At 37.9% G+C, this 17,435-nt stretch overlaps 1 protein-coding gene across 2 annotated transcripts in view; it reads left to right on the forward strand.

Moving 5' to 3' along the window:
* Window positions 1–17,435, forward strand: part of LOC136864463 (UNC93-like protein) — a 355,393-nt gene that overhangs the window by 313,083 nt on the left and 24,875 nt on the right. For both annotated transcript variants that reach the window (XM_067141480.2, XM_067141481.2), the window contains exons 5-6: window positions 3,958–4,120; window positions 15,658–15,925. In XM_067141480.2, coding sequence (XP_066997581.2) covers window positions 3,958–4,120; window positions 15,658–15,925 — 431 coding nt within the window. The remainder of the gene's footprint in view (window positions 1–3,957; window positions 4,121–15,657; window positions 15,926–17,435) is intronic.

A 17,435-nucleotide genomic window follows, 5' to 3' on the forward strand; every position in this document is an offset into this window, starting at 1 on the left:
GAACAGGGTTGCTTATTTGGGTGCATTGAACTTACTGGCCACTTACGATACGACGTTATGTACACCCCTAAAAACATCAACTGTGTTTCGCGGAACTTCAAACCGGATACAAAATGACTTAATAAGGGATGTCAGTAATGTAGTTTTGGAAAAAGTGAAGTCGGAAACAAAACACGCTAATTTTGTTGGCCTTCTTTTTTAAGATACTTCGGACATTATGAATTTGTCTCAACTATCAACCATTTTGAGATACGTTGATTTTGAAAGTGGTAAAGTTAACGAAAGATTCCTTTCCTTCACTGATGTCAGCGCAGTGGTTTGCTTGAACATGTGAAAAACATTGTTATTGAGTTTGACTGAAACTACAGGTTGGTTGCACAAACGTTTGATTGAGAAGCTGTGATGACCGGCCACACAAGAGTATTAAGAACCAAAGTACAAGAACTCTTTCCGAAGACCTTATTTATCCATTGCTTTAGTCACAAGCTTAATCTGATTTTGTCTCAGTCAATTTCCTGTATCGAGGAATGTAGAATATTTTTCAGACCATAACGGGATTAGGATAATTTTTTCCCAAGTCCTCCAAACGATCTCATAACTGAAAGAATTTACAGCAAAGAAAATGCCTAGAAGTGCTCCAAACACGGTGGAATTTTCATCTCGTCTTGTTCACACAGTGAAGGAACATCGCACTTCATTCCTTGAATTCTCATTGCTTTAGTCACAAGGTTAATCTGATTTTGTCACACTCAGTTTCCTGTATGAAGGAATGTAGAATATTTTTCAGGCCTTAACGGGATTATGATTATTTTTTCACAAGTCCTCTAAACGATCTCACGAATTGAAAGAATTAACAGCAAAGAGAATGCCTAGAAATGCTCCAAACACGGTGGAATTTTCATCTCGTCTTGTTCACACAGTGAAGGAATATCGCACATCATTCCTTGAATTCTTTCGGAGTGTTTTAGATGAAAGCTCAAACTAGGACAGTGAAATAGTAGTAGCGGCACAAGGTTTCATAAAATTTGCTAATAGCATTGAAAATTCCATTTGGTTGCTGATTTTTAGCAACCTTTTTACCTTCACTGATATCCTTTTCGATATCCTTCAATCCAAGCATTTGAACGTCCTATGTTGCTCTCAGAAAGTTCAGGAAATCAAAAGAGAGATACTAAACCTTAGGAATATGTGCGACGTAATTTGGGCCGAGACTTTGGTCTATTATGGTGTCTAAGACTCTCTACCAATTAAATAACAATGTCGGGAAGAAGATCCAACAATTTCAAGGAAATGGCTTTACCACTCTATTTTTGACAACATTATTATACAATTAGACGAATGATTTGGGTCATTAAACCAAGTACAGTTTACTTCCTTGTTGGTTCCTCTGAAGTATGAAGCGTAAAAGCTACTTTTCCTAGTTCTGCTTTTGAAAATCTTAAACTGCCCTATAAAGAATTGTTTGATTTTATCCGATTGAAGAATGAACTTACCGTCCTGTATTCGTTTGACGAATTTTATGGTCAACATCTCATCAGTTAGTGTGTTCCCTGAAAAGCAAACGATTAGATACAGCCCTTCCTGAAGTGTATAAGTTGGGTGTACGTATAGTAACTGTTCGAAGCACAACAGCGTCAGTTGAAAGATCGTTTTCAGCTCTCAGGAGGATTAAGACTTATCAGAGGTCAACGCAGAGTCAACAGCGACTTTTAGGCTTGGCAGTTCTGTCCATAGAAAAGGAAGTTCTGCACCAACTCAAGAGCACAGACACATATTATGATAATCTCATCACAACATTCACAAAACAAGAGAGAAGACTAGATTTGATCTTCGAGTAGATTCAAAGCAACCAAAAATCTTGTGGAGAAACTTAATGAATAGTTTTGTTAGTAGCGGAGCATACAGTGGACAATAGAAAAACGTTTGACGAAAACGTAGCAAGTAAGTTATTATGAATTTTGTGATAGGCCTATGTATACAATGTAATATGCATGATGCTGTTGCATCAGTGTCAGAGGTATTTCAAGTCGGCTGCCAGGCTGAAGAGTGAACAATGTAACAGGACAGAGAGTTTTCTGATACATAAGAGATAAAGGAGTTTTTTAACAGAATAGTGACGGGTAATTCATGAAATATACCGTACGTGATTTCTACTAATCTACGCACTTTGATGTAGGAAACTGAACAGAATAACAACTTTCAGACAAAAGAAGCAACAATGACACGCTTGTCTTCCGTTTTTACGGATTATGTACTGTCATTGGGAATATACAAACTATTTCTATGCATCTCAATGAGTTAATTGCAGCTTTAAAAATTATATAGAATTTTAAATCTACAGATGTGATGTCACCAGGTATTTTGTGTTTCATGAAAAGCCAAGGATCTGACATGATAACGTACGCTCTGGTTGGAAGTCCTTCAATTTTCGTAAGATTACACTTAATTGTAGGCTATATGGTTACAGCTTGGTTACATTCTTTTACATAATGATGTATGTTAAATTTTACTTCCTATGTCCGGTAATTAGTACGTTCTACTTTAGGCAGCATACCCACTATTATAAACCACCACATGACACTGGTATGTATAGGTATTTTATGGCAGAAACAGGTTACAGGAAGAATAATCCAGGGGTCATTAATGAACAAAGTGCATCTATATAGGGTGTAACAATAACGTACTGCCAAATTTTCTGGACACATTCCTCACATGTAGAAGAAGAAAATAGGTACTGTATATCATATGTACTTGAGTATGGAAACACATTTTCAAAACATGCCAAAAATTTAAAAAAATTGGGGGTGTGCATTGAAATTACTCATCATTTTTGTGTAACCCCCATATAAGGACTGCCCTAATATATATCATACATCACTAAGAAAAGCAATGAAACTGCTCTGAATATTCTGAATGTTGAATGGAAAGATTCTTGTTGGTCATTACTGAATACTTTTTGAATATAAATATGCCCTGAATTCATAAAGACATAGTATTAGACTGGAATATAAATGTCCAAATCTAGGACATCATCATCATCATCATGATCAATGAGCCATTAAAGCAAGCACATGCAACATTTTGTTTCTTTTCACTGAAATGGCTTCTTCATACAAGGAGGAATTCAACTAACAAGATGCCCACAGAGCACTAAAAAGCAGTTGCAAGGACTTCTCTACCTCACAAATGCCTTTTGGTGCCTTTATTGCCCCAGGTAACTCTCTCTTCTTTTAATCCATGCTTGCATGTTTGGATACTGGTGTGTAGTGATGGACCAAAGTTTTACCCTCTCCTTCTTCCTCTTAGTGGGTCAGGATCTTCTGCCAAATTCCCGGACGGGCATACTCTGAAATGAGATGAGGAACAAACTTGGCATACACGTTTTGACAGGCAAGGTGTCATTGATGATGGACTGGGCACTCCTTTAAATTTTTCCTACTGCTGATGCAATTTAGAAAACCTCCAAGGGGCCATCTGCTTCAATAACATCATGAACAGCATGAGCGTTTTTACTGTGACTTTTGTCTGTGGCTGTCATACGATAGTCTGTTTTCCACAGCTTCTTGTCTTGACAAGATGACAAAAACTTTTTATGCCTATCAGACAGTTTTGTCTTTGAATGGGTCTTTTTCCACATATTTTGCCTGTATTCTTCTCAAAATTTCAGCACGTTTGACTCCTTCTTTGGCAAGAAACTTCATGATAATATATTGCCTAAAGGACAGATGTACTGCTTGCACACTCATTTCAGTACTGACAAGAGGAAAGGTTCACCATATGTGTCAGGTGGGGAATCAGCTTCACATATCTCCACCACTCTCCACCAAAGGCCACAATTCGCTCTCCTCAGTTCTTCAGTTGCTAGGTGAAAATTACAGTTTTGTATAAAATTCAGGTAGGAAGTATGCTATATTTTTAATAATTTTGTGTTCAGATATTTTGTAAAATTGTTCTCAGGTACAATGAGGAGAATCGAACCGGGTCAGGTACTGGTTTAACAGGGATTCGCCTTCTAGCTGTCACCCTAGAACTTCTGAAGGAGAAATATCAGTTGCTTCTTCTACCTATAACTATATTCTTGGGTGTGGAACAAGCCTTCATTGGGGCTGACTTCACTGCGGTAAGAGTTATTTAACATAATGAGGAAACCAAAATAGATTCCTTTATTAAACCAATCCTTATTTGGTGGTTACATTTATTAAAGAGTATCAAAATAAATATAATATGCTCCAAAAGTACTTCTGTGTTCCTTATTAGAATGATAGGCCATCAACTAAGAGTTAACTGAAATTTCAAACAAAACTATGAGCATATAACAAAGTGTACAATGATTTCAGTTATTCAAATGATATTTTTTTAACTCCATAATCAGCTTTGTACATATTTCTTTAGAAATTGAAATGGAAATATCCTTTAACTTGCCATGAGAAGATCTCTGAAACAATTGCCTTCTATAGCAGCTACAAGTTAAGTTGACTGCGGTAGGCTACTTACTGTGGTGCTAACGCTCTGATCAAAGCAGGATGATTTCTCAGAATAGTTCAGTGATTAGAGCACTTCACCATACAAAAGGGGGTGTTAGGTTCTATCCCAGGTCAAGCCATGTCATTTTAGGTTAGATCTAAACATCTCAATGACATGATCAAATGTATAATATTCCATCAAATGCCAAGCGTCCCAAAAATCTGTTGTTTTTTTTTTGCTAGCATTTTAATGTCGCACCAACTTATACAGATTTTTGGTGACAATAAGGTAGGAATGGATTAGCACTGGGAAGAAAACAGCTATGGCCTTAAAGACACAGACCCAGACTTTGCCTGAACCATGGGCCCCCATATGAGAGTTTCTAGCGGGGGGCCCAGACCTGGGGGTACATAGTAATATTAATTGCCACCAAGGTAGACACCTCATTTGCAAATAAAGAGAATTTGATTTGATTAATATTTTGGAAGATAAATGGCGGTATTGTATTCTGCAGGAGAATAACCCAAGGTATCCCATGCCGGTTGGTGGGGGATGGTACTACCGCTTTTATGTAATACTTACTTTTAAATCATTTTCTTGAAGGAAACACATGACTACACTAGATTTTTGCCTTTCCCTGAGAGCTAGAGGGGGGCCACGGCCCCACCTTGCCCCCGGTTATGGGTGTCCTTGGCCTGAACTGAATTTAGGCTTCAACAGGCCAGTAAGAACTCTGTCTGAAACTACATCACCTCATCAGTAAGAACCATAGCCAACTGCTTAGGATGCCATGTCATGGTAGTTCAGAAGTTACAGCAATTTTCTATAATTCCACATTCTCACCAAGCAAATGTCAGATCTGTACCTTAATTAAAGCCTCAAATGTGGAAGTTGATGTCTGGTATTGGGTGCAGATGAGAAGTAATGGAATGGAAGCACTGTAGTACCGGTACCCAGAGAAAGTGCCTTCTTCTGATCTAATCCTAAAGTAGTCATACAGCATCTGAGAAACAACACACTAGTTTATTTCTGCCATTGCAGGGAAACCACCAAGGCCACTGGCAGGAAATGCCATCTACCTTTCAAGTAACTATTCACAACCAACATAACAAAGAACCAGTGTAAATCTAACTCATGTGGTGGTGAGTTATTTTTACATAAGAGTCAACATCCACATGAATTTCACCACTACAAAGTAAGATCCCATTTTGAAATATTCAATATTATTTCAGCAATTGTACATCAAAATCTCTCAGAGTTTGTTGCAAAAAATTAAATTTATCATAATTTTTTATGACTGAGAATGTGTGGAAAATAGAGGAGATATAACCTTGATCGCTGATGACGACGATGAAGAAGGTGAATTGTACAGTGATGAGGAGGAGGAAGTTCTAGAAACCAGAAACAATAGTATTGACACTGAACAAGATGCAGACACTAGTGATGAAACAGGAGGAAATGATGATGATAATTTCCTTGGGCAAAATGGATTTTGTAAAAGGTGTAAAGCTAATACTGCCAGAAATATTTAAACCCAGCAACAAAATTTGTCACGCATTTACATGGTGTGAAAGGTATTGCAAAATTAGCTAAAAATCCTAGAGAATGCTGGGAAATATCCTTTGATTATACAGTGCTATCTACTGTACTGGAGTGAACAACAAGGAAAACTGAAGAGGTACAAATGAACTGCCGTAGAGATAGCAACACTCGAAACTACTGATATATGTAAAATAACGGCCCTAATTGGCATACTGTACTTATGTGTGGAAAGGGATTATAACCACACAAATACAAAAGATATTTTGGCTAGCGATAAGATGGTTGTGAAACTATGCTGTTTGGTCATGTTAGAGAGACATTTTTTTAGGTTCCTATTCTATTGCCCAATGTCTATTGTTACTTGCTTTTATGTCAATAAATTTGCTTCAGTAATTTATATTCATCATTTCAAAACATCCTGAAATTAATGGAATCCTTATTCAAAACTTGGGATAGCACAATTGCCTCAGAAATTACTGTAAATGGCATCCTTCACACACCTCACAACCTCCTCCATCATCATCATTTCTTCACTCCAGCAAGCCGGGTGTGGTTGTGTACGAGCTTCCTCCAGTTTGTCCTATCCATCCACAGATGCTGCTCGTATATGCGATGCCAGTTCACATCTCTAATTTCAAGGTCCTTCAATATCTGTTTTTCCCAAACATCACAAGGTCTTCCTCTTGGTCTCTTCCCAGGAACATTGTGCTCAAAGTATGTTCGAGGAGTCCTGTGAGGTTCCATTCTTTTCATGTGACTGTACCATTGCAATCTCTTCACTTCTAGAGTCTCCAGCAAGCTTCTTTCCAATCCAAGCTGTTGTCGGACATCCACATTCCTTATTTCATCCATTTTTTGTTTTTGTAGACAAGAACATAGTAACTTCATTTCTGTTGCCTGAAGATGACTCTTTGTTGATCCAGTAAGTGATGCTGCTTCCAGGCCATACATCAATATAGGTACTAGATATATTTTGTACAAGCTGATCTTGGAAACTAATGGAAATTTTCATCCCAAAGTATTTGACGTACAGCGTGATAGAATTTGGAAGCTTTCTGTATTATGTTGCTAATCTCTTGATGTACGGTATTGTCGGATGATAGAACACTACCTAAGTACTGGAAGTTGTCTACAATATCCATCTCCTCATCTCCAATTCTTAGATGAACAGTTGGAGAGTTTCTACTCATCACCAAGCCAACTGTCTTCGTCTTGCTGATGTTGAGACCTAAGGTTGTAAAAGCTTCATGCCAGAGATCTAGTCTAGTTTGTACTTCTGCTTCTGTCTCACCCCATACCACTACATCATCAGCAAAAACCAGGGCGTTAGTTGTTGGATCTATTATTTTAACCACTTTTAAAACTTCATCCATTATGATTATGAACAGAAGTGGTGAAAGACAACTTCCTTGCTGGACTACACTCTTCATTTTGAACCAACCCGACCTTCCATCCTGGACCTCGACACAACGCTTGATTTCTTCATATAATCGTTGTACTCATGCTATGATATCATGAGGCACCTTCTCATGACTCAAACATTTCCATATACGCCTGCGTGGTACATGGTCATATGCTTTCTCGATGTACAGAAAAACAGTTGTAAGTGTTTTACCTTTCACCCAATACTTCTCATAGAGCATTCTGATGGCAAAAATGAGGTCTATAGTTGCTCTATGAGGTTTAAATCCATGTTGTTCCTCCTCCAGTGTAGGTTCAACATATTTTCTAATCCTGTTCTCAAGGATGGATTCATAGATATTGAGGCCATGTGAAAGCAGTGTTATACCTCTGTAGTTGGTACATTTCTTTCTATCACCTTTTATAAACAATGGGATGATGACTCCTTGCTTCCAGTTATTGGGGATTACGTTCTCTTTCCAGATTCTGTTTAGTACCCTGTACATCCACTGTTGTCCAACCTCTCTTAGTGCTTTGATCATCTGAACACTTAATTCATCTGAACCAGTTGATGTGTTAATTTTCAACTATGATATTGCTGTCTCTACTTCCAATCATGTCAGACTAGTGGTATTTGTGCTACCAGAATCATAAGGTTCATCGTCTAATGGAGTGACATTTTCGTAACATTTCAGCAAAGTTTCGAAGTGCCTTCGGAACTCCTGCAATATTTTGGTCTTATCCCTAGTCACCTCACCATTAGGAAGGTCTACAGATTGGATAGATTCATTTTGAATTCTTCTATTCTTAATAATACTGTATAACAGTTTTTTATGTCCATCCTGTGTTATTTTGGTAGCCAACTCTCTTTTGTATTTCTGCTTTTCAGCTACAACCAACTGTTTAACTTGTAATTTTTTTTTCTTTCTGTAAAGTGACAGCTTCTCCTCTATTTCCTATTGATCTACCCATGTTCTTGCTTGATATAAGGATCTTCTTGCACGGTTTCTGTCACTGATAGCCATTTTAATATCATCATTTCACCAGCCTCTGTCATTACATTTTCTTATTTGACTGTCATCCACATACTTTTTCTGCTGTACCAACCACAACCTTCATTAGAGTATCCCATTCTTCATCTACCAATTATAGTTCTTCTCTTGGCAATAACCTGCAGACACGTTCCCTGAATTCTTCGTTTACACTTGGCTCGATTAGTCACCAAGATTTTATTTTTGGGACTCTTTTGTTACAGACTTTGTGAGGTCCTTTCTCTGCAATAACTGCAACCAACAGTCCATGGTCTCCACCAAGGTCTTCACTTGGAATGACCTTGACATCATTGACATTTTTCCATACATTATTATCTATCAGAATATAATCTATTACTGTACCTATTTTATCATCCCAGCTATATCTTGTGATTTTATGGGAGTCCCTTTTCTTGAACGAACTGTTACTCACTATCAGGTTGTTTCTCATGCATAGATCTAGCATATATTCTCCCTCTTCATTTCTAATTCCCATTCCATGAGGGCTCAGTGTGGATTCATACCCTGTGTGTTCTGAGCCAACTTGTGAATTAAAATCACCCATTACAATTAGGTTGTTACATTCAGTGTGTTCTTCCAAGTTATTAAGGAAGGTGGCCTTTTCCTCTTTTGAGCATCCTACCTGTGGAGCATACACTTGGATCACATTGTACTTTTTCCCTCCTAAGTTCACAGATAATTTAATTATCCTTTCATTGATAAACTCAACCACTACAAACATCTATGTCTTTATGCATGAAAATTCCTACTCAATTCTTAGACTCTACTTCAGTTCCAGACCAGTAGAGACTATAGTACAATATGATATTCATTTTTCCAGTTATCTTCCACTTTGTTTCACTCAGTCCCATGATCAGAAGTTTCCTCCTTTGCATGAAGTCAACCAGTTCTTCAGTTTTGTTTGTCAACGACAGGATATTTAATGTTCCTACTCTGATACTTTGTCTTCGTTTGGTTTGGGTACCTGGTGTAACATCGGGCTGTAAACCGTCATTCACACAAAACTGATGTCATTGTCGTGAATTTCTACATCAGAGGCTCGTATTATTCTTGAAAGCAGTTTCTTCTGTAATCCCTCTGTTGAACTGCTGAGCCTAACACAGACAGAGATTTTCTTTCAGGGTTTTCTCCCATAGCCTTTGGTGTCCAGTCACCTCAACCTACAAGGCAGCAGGGTGTACTCTTATTGATCCCTGAATACAGGGCTACCTCTTCCACCATCTCCACCGTACTGAAGTCCACATTCTCTGCAGTAGAAGTCCTACAACACAGAATTGTGTGTGACCACTGCAGGGTTAATATGGTAGTCTATACCAATGACATACATTCATTCTCATGCTAACACACACTATGTGCTGCAAATCACATATCTCTTTTCTTTGTATTTAGATTGCATTTTCTTGTTTCATAACTGCTGTAGTAGTGTTGTTGTAGTATTCCTGATTTTTGCAGTCACTTGTAATTTCAGAAAGATATATAAATACATTTTTTTAAGGATAGGAAAGAGCTGTGAAAATTCTCTGTAAGAAGTTATAAATGGATATAATTTAACTGTTAAAAATATTTATTAAAAACGTCATAATGAGAAGTACCAAACTGACTAAGGAACTGAACTTTAAAAGTTTAATTTAGGTACCTTCTCATTAAGAATAGGTTAGTGTTCATACATACCTAGTAATTTTTAATTGTAATTGTTACTTTTAACTTTTTACTTGTAATTTACTTCTTGAAAAAATTGTAATAATTATTGTTAGATTCTAGTAATTGATGTACATCACACAGAACCAGAAATGTAATAAAAATAAATTATGATGATAACCTTTTCAGTTCTACTAAAACAGAACCAGTCGCTTCACTAGTTCTGGATGAGGTAGGGTACTTTCTTGCCTCTCCAGTACTTCCAAAAACATTCCAACAACATTCTTAAAATTAAACACAGATATTTCTTCAAGAGACCCTGTATGGCATCTTTTCAGTAAATACAAAGATGTACTTTTCCCCTTCAGATATCAAGGATTAGCTATGAGAATTTTAACTTGTATTGAAATTAAATATAAAATCATTTCAAATTATAAAAGTAATTAACTAAAATAACAATTATGGTAAAAAGATTGTTTCAAAAATTCCAAGTTAACATTAATAATCTCATCTAGTGATGGTAGCCACTTAAAGCCTCTATGCTAAAAAGAACACACAAAATGAAGTAATATATTCCTTTTCCTTGCAAACTTTTGTATTGTTCTAGCTCTAAATGTGTGATTTCCTCATGACTAACATTTTGTAAAGTAATTGTAATTTCACTGACTACTTTTTGAAATAGTAATTGTTAATCATAATTGAGTAAAATATTTTTCAAATAACTGTAATCGACCCCAATTACTCTTTTCTTGTGCTCTTTCCATCACTGTAATAGTAATTTTATAGCACATCAGATTTTTCTATCATACACTTACTATATCCCACCTTTTCCATCTGCAGTAAAAGATTTCCTTATCACAAGAGAAAACAAAAATAATAATCAGCTGATTCCTGTATTCCAAAAGTTTAACACTCCGGTGGTCGCGCGAGGAAAAGTCACGTCAGTGGTCGCGCGAATCACAATTTTGATCCGTACTTTCTTTGTGATATAAGGCTATTCTATGGTAGTTATTCAATAAATATTATTATGCATTTGGAAAAGAACTTTATTTTCTGTACAATATAATTTTGCATGCATTTATAAAAAATACCTGGAAAAATACCAGACATTGCGATTTGTCTCACTTATTCTCTCCATAATGTTTTTCAGGTACCTCACTGTCTGGTTCATTCAGCCATTGATTAGTCATCCATTTTGTACGTATTTACCAAAAATTAATATAAACTCATAAAACGGAGTAGATATGTGCACATGAACTGAGATTAGACACAATAATAAGAAAAGAAAGAAAGTCAAAAAAGTCACGCTAGTGGTCGCACGAATCACAGTTGTGATTCACAAGAATAAATTGCTTTATAACGCAAAAAACATCAGTCAAGGTTTGCAGACTACTGCGTTATCACAGAGGGGATGTGGTGTGAGGAAGGTACATACATGCTCAGGGTCAACAGTCATACCAAGAAACAGGAGCGAAAAAACTAAAGAGCTGGATTACTATTGTGATCCACCCGACCACTGGAGTGTTAACAGTAGTTCTGAGTAGCTTAAGTACCTGGCATACTTCAAACTTTGCACCCTCTACCTTTGAGCATTTCAGAGCAGTTTTAATTTCAGTTAGCTTGTAGGGATAAAAAGAAAAACATATTCTAATAAGCTTACATTATTTTAGCAGATGGCAGGTTTGAAACCTACCATCCCAATTCTCACCAAGCAGATGACAGATTTCTACCTTCATTAAGGCCTCAAAAGTGGATTTATTTATACTACCCTATTTTTCCATTTCAGTTTACCTATTGTAATTAGGATTGGCTTAAGTGAACTTTAGAACTGTAGTGTAGCTATTTTTAGTACATTGTATCTCGCTTGATTTTTCTGTTTGTACATAGTAAGGTGGGTATCCTAAATAAGGCCAAGCTTTTGACCCATATCTTTCTGAAATGACTTTTTTCATGCTTTATTGAATATCAATCAATCAATCAATCAATCAATCAATCAATCAATCAATCAATCAATCAATCAATCAATCAATCAATCAATCAATCAATCAATCAATCAATCAATCAATCAATCAATCAATCAATCAATCAATCAATCAATCAACCCGACCTACCGACCAACCAACCAACCAACCAACCAACCAACCAACCAACCAACCAACCAACCAACCAACCAACCAACCAACCAACCAACCAACCAACCAACCAACCAACCAACCAACCAATCAATCCTGATCTGCATTTAAGGCAGTCGCCCACGTGAGAGGTTCCCTATCAGTTGCTTTCCTAGCTTTCTCTTAAATGATTGCAAAATGCCGGGGCTGTACCTTAAATAAGGCCACGGCCGCTTCCTTCCAATTCCTAGGCCTTCCCTACCCCATCGTCGCCATAAGACATATCTGTGTCGGTGCGACATGAAGCAAATAGCACAAAAAAAAAAAAAAAAAAAAAATATTGCAAAGAAACTGGAAATTTATTGAACATCTCCCTTAGTAAGTTATTACAATCACTAACTCCCCTTCAGTACTTATCTTAATTTTTCCTTTTGAATTCCAGCTTTGTCTTCATATTGTGATCTTTCCTACTTTTAAAGACACCAATCAAATTCATTCGTCTCCTGATGTCATTCCACTCCATCTCTACACTGACAGCTCGTAACATACCACTTATGATATAGAAGTTGATTCCCATAGGGAACCTCATAGATTTGTCTGGAATGAGTAAAATTATAATACCAATATAGTTGGTCTGTTATTGGACATTATACATTTTCCAGCTAACTCATTCCTGGTTGCCAGCGTTTTGCCCCGGTGTGGTAAGTTGGGCTCATCAGTTGGTGAATAGCACACACACCAAGATGCATGGCTAGTGCATACTGTGGAGGACACTGCATCAGCTACTTGGAGCTACCGGCTGTGCCAAAGCACTTGAGAGACCATGTCTCATTACAAAAATTGATGCCTGCCTGGCCATCAGATGATACAGATGATGATTCCCATAGGGAACCTGAAATATTTGTTCTGAATGAGTAAATTTACAATACCAATGTAGTTGCTCCATTATTTTCATTAAAAATTTTCCAGCTAACTCATTCCTGGTTGCCAGCATTTCATCCCAGTGTGCTCAGTCGAGCTCATCAGCTGGTAAATAGCACACCCACCAAGATGCATGGCTAGTGCATAACAGTAGAGGCCACTGCGTAGGCTACTTTGAGCCACCGGCAGTGCCAATGCACTTGAGTGACCTTGTCTCATTACAAAAAGTTGATGCCTGCGTGGCCATCAGATGATATAGTTGATTCCAATAGGAAACCTGAAATATTTGTCCCAAATCAGTAAATTTACAATACCAATGTAGTTGCTCTGTTATTGGACATTATAAATTTTCCAGCTAACTCATTCCTGGTTGCCAGCGTTTCACCCCAGAATGCTAAGTTGGGCTAATCAGTTGGTAAATAGCACACCCACCAAGACACATGGCTAATGTATACCATGGAGGCCACTGCATAGGCTACTTGGAGCCACCGGCAGTGCCTACGCAGTGGCCTCCATGGTATGCACTAGCCATGCATCTTGGTGGGTGTGCTATTTACCAATTGAAGAGCTCAACTTAGCACTGGGGCGAAATGCTGGCAACCAGGAATGAGTTAGCCAGAAAATTTATAAGGTCCAATAATGGACCAACTACATTGGTATTATAAATTTACTCATTCGGGACAATTATTTCAGGTTTGCTATGGGAATCAACATCTACATCATCTGATGGCCAGGCAGGCTAATTTTTGGTAATGAGACAAGGTCTCTCAAGTGCATTGGCACTGCCGGTGACTCCAAATAGCCTACGCAGTGGCCTCCACAGTATTCACTAGCCATGCGTCTTTGTGGGTGTGCTGTTTACCAAATCATGAGCCCAACATAGCACACTGGGACGAAATGCTGGCAACCAGGAATGAATTAGCTGGAAAATTTATAATGTCCAGTAATGGAGCAACTACATTGGTATTGTAAATTTACCCATTTGGGACAAATATTTCAGGTTCCCTATGGGAATCAACATCTATATCATCTGATATCCAGGCAGGCATCAACTTTTGGTAATGAGACAAGGTCACTCAAGTGCATTGGCACTGCTGGTGGCTGAGCTAAGTGAAGGATCTGGGGAACATACAATGAAGAGAGAAAGCAAAGCTCAACAAAGAAAATATGTCCAAAGCATAAAAGTAAAAAGAAAAACAGTACCGGTACATCATAATACAAAACAAGTACTTTGTAAAAGGAAAAAAAGAAAATCATAGAAGAGTGCATACGGTGAAAAGAACGGTATACCCAATGTTGTAACAGGAAATCATTTATATTACTTAAACTCTACGTACATAAGTAAAAGCTAAACAGTATGTTCATATACACTACAATGATAAATAGTAATAATCTAATATTACTAGGAAGAATAAACAGTGTGATTCGGTTGTGCAGTAAAATGACAATGTTAATAGCCTAAATATTCTTGGTGGATGGGATAGTCCTTACTACCTGGGCATAAGGAGGGCTTTCACTTAGAATATGTCCAAGTTGCTAGTTTGAGTATACAGGGTGAAGCGAAATTCGCGCACTCGGGCGTCGCAGCGCGACTCCTCACATGCCAGCAATAAAAAGAGTCGCTTACAATAATTCGTCCTGAGAGTATATTCGGGAGAAAAAGGTCGTTGAAGAGTGGCAATCTGGCAACACTGTAACCACATGTAGGGTAACTACATCTGTCAGCACGTGTTAGTCGTGCTGTACAGTTGGTGCAGTGGATAGAGTTTTGGGTTAGCATGCAGGAGGTCGAGGGTTCGATCCTGGGTTGAGGTGCATTTTTTATTTGCTAATTTCCATCGGTTATTACATACCGTAACACAGTAAGACACCATTCCTTAGGTCTCAGTGTACCCTACATTTACAAAATTTAGTAACACTGAACATGTTGTAAAGCATCCAGTAGATGAAGTGGTGCGAATAAATTCAAAGTCTTCAAAGTCTTTCAAAGCTGACCAATGAAAACGAATATTCGTCCATTTCTAGGATCGTAGTATGTAAGTGCAAATTGTTTCTAGAGGACCCGCTGCAATCTCTGTTGACGATTAAGATGCCAGATACCATGCCACATGGACTACATTTATGAAATAAAAAAACATACGCCTCAACCCAGGATCGACCCCTCGACCTCCTGCATGTTAACCCAAAACTCTACCCACTGCTCCAACTGTACAGCACTACTAATAACGGCTAACATAGGTAGTTACCCTACATGTGATTAGAGTGTTGCCAGATTGCCACTCTTCAACGACATTTTTCTCCTGGATATACTCGCAGGATGAACTTTTGTGAGATAACTTTTTTTATTGCTGGCATGTGAGGAGTCGCGCTGCGACGCCCAAGTGCACGAATTTTGCTTCACCCTGTATATATTGTATCTTCAATTGGTGTAAACTTTTACCCCTCTTTCTTATACTTGGCAATATTGTCTGTTCCTTTCTATTAAGCATAATAACTGCATCTATTAATTTCTTGATTTTTGTTTGCAGTCTTTTGTATCATGTGCGTGGGGAATCAGTAATATTGGCTACGTGATGATCTGTTATGGAGTCTTCAACTCAATGTCAGCCATATTAACAGGGTGGCTGGTGAAGATGACCGGTCGTGTTCCTGTTATTTTGGGTGCATCAGTACTTCATGTGGCACTTTTCATAACCTTACTGTGCTGGAAGTCCCATTCTGATGATCGAGTTATATATTTTGTGATTTCTGGACTCTGGGGTGTCTGTGATGGAGTATGGCTTCCTCAAATAAATGGTATGTACATTATGTCACTTACATGCAATGGTTAGCACTGTTAATGAACCATAGTCCGTCAATTATATTTCTGTATATGGATTACCCTTGATTTCAATATGCATAAAATATTGTCAAATCTTTAATACCAGCATGTAAAAATTTTGTGTACATAATTCCTTATTACAGAAACTGATTTTCAAAAAGAGCTTGCCGTAAGACACAAAATAAGTGAACAAATGTATTATTGCACTTAAAGATGATTTCAGAAGACGTGAGCTGACCCTCCTAAACCCACCTCCAAAAATAGTTGATAGGACATCCTCCTTTAATTTAAATTATCTCCTGATATCAACCGTGAATGTTCATAAAATTCCTCTTACATCCACCAATAAAATGTAAACGGTGATAGATTTCATCTGATATATTTCATTGATAGGTCTGGCCCCTTGGGTGAATGGTAAGCGTAGTTGCCTTTGGTTCAGAGTCAACCAGGTTCAATTCCCGGCTGGATGTGGGTTGTAACTGCATAGTAGCTAACTCCTCTAGTTCAGGGACTGGGTGTTTGTGTTCATCCTAAGCCTCAAAGAGTCGTGTGGGATGTTTGCAACACCCCACATATATCTGCTAAGCTAAATCTTTAGGTTGATCGTTTAGCTTGCCGTAATCTCTTATACCCCTCGAAGTGATCCTGACCTTGAAGTGTTCCATGAGTGCTTATAATTAGAATTTATGTGATAGGCATTAAAACTATTTCTTCACAAGTGGGGTACTGTCAAACACTCGCATGATCACTATTGTAACATTTCTGGCTCAGTGCTCGTCTCTCACTGGATTGGTAAAAAATGAAATGGCATATGGCTATTCATGCCGGGAGTGTCCAAGGACAAGTTGGCTCACTAGATGCAGGTCTTATAATTTGACTCCCATAGGTGACCTACGCATCGTGATGAGGATGAAATGATGATGAAGACGACACATACACCCAGCCCCCGTGCCAGCAAAAACAACCTATTATGGTTAAAATTCTCAACCCTGCGAGGAATTGACCTGGGACCCCTGTGACAAAAGGCCAACATGCTAACCATTTAGCCATGGAGCCTGGCACTGGAGTGGTGAAAGTCTAATTTTCAATGAAAATATGTAGCTATGAAAAATTGGACGCTAGAATATGCAAACTTTTAGAAGAAGATAAAAGTTGTGACGAAGAATTTGGTGAGTCAGATCCAGAAGAAAGTGACAATTGTGAGGAACTTATTGGAGACAGTGACACAGAGACTGATAGTGAAGAAGATTATGATGAACAGAGTGTTAACAATTCAGCTCAACATGAAAGAGGAAATCATTACTTGGGTAGAGATAAATATACCAAGTGGAGGAGAGATTCCGCTCCAATGAATGTTAGTATACGTCACCAAAACATGGTATTACATCTCCCTAGTGTCAAAGACCATGCTAAATGTGCCAAGTCAGTGCTCAAGGGTTTTCTGCTATTCATTGATAACATAATGTTCAGAACTATTACTAACTG

Source organism: Anabrus simplex, chromosome 2 (assembly GCF_040414725.1).
Source record: "Anabrus simplex isolate iqAnaSimp1 chromosome 2, ASM4041472v1, whole genome shotgun sequence".
In the NCBI taxonomy this organism is placed as follows: domain Eukaryota; kingdom Metazoa; phylum Arthropoda; class Insecta; order Orthoptera; family Tettigoniidae; genus Anabrus; species Anabrus simplex.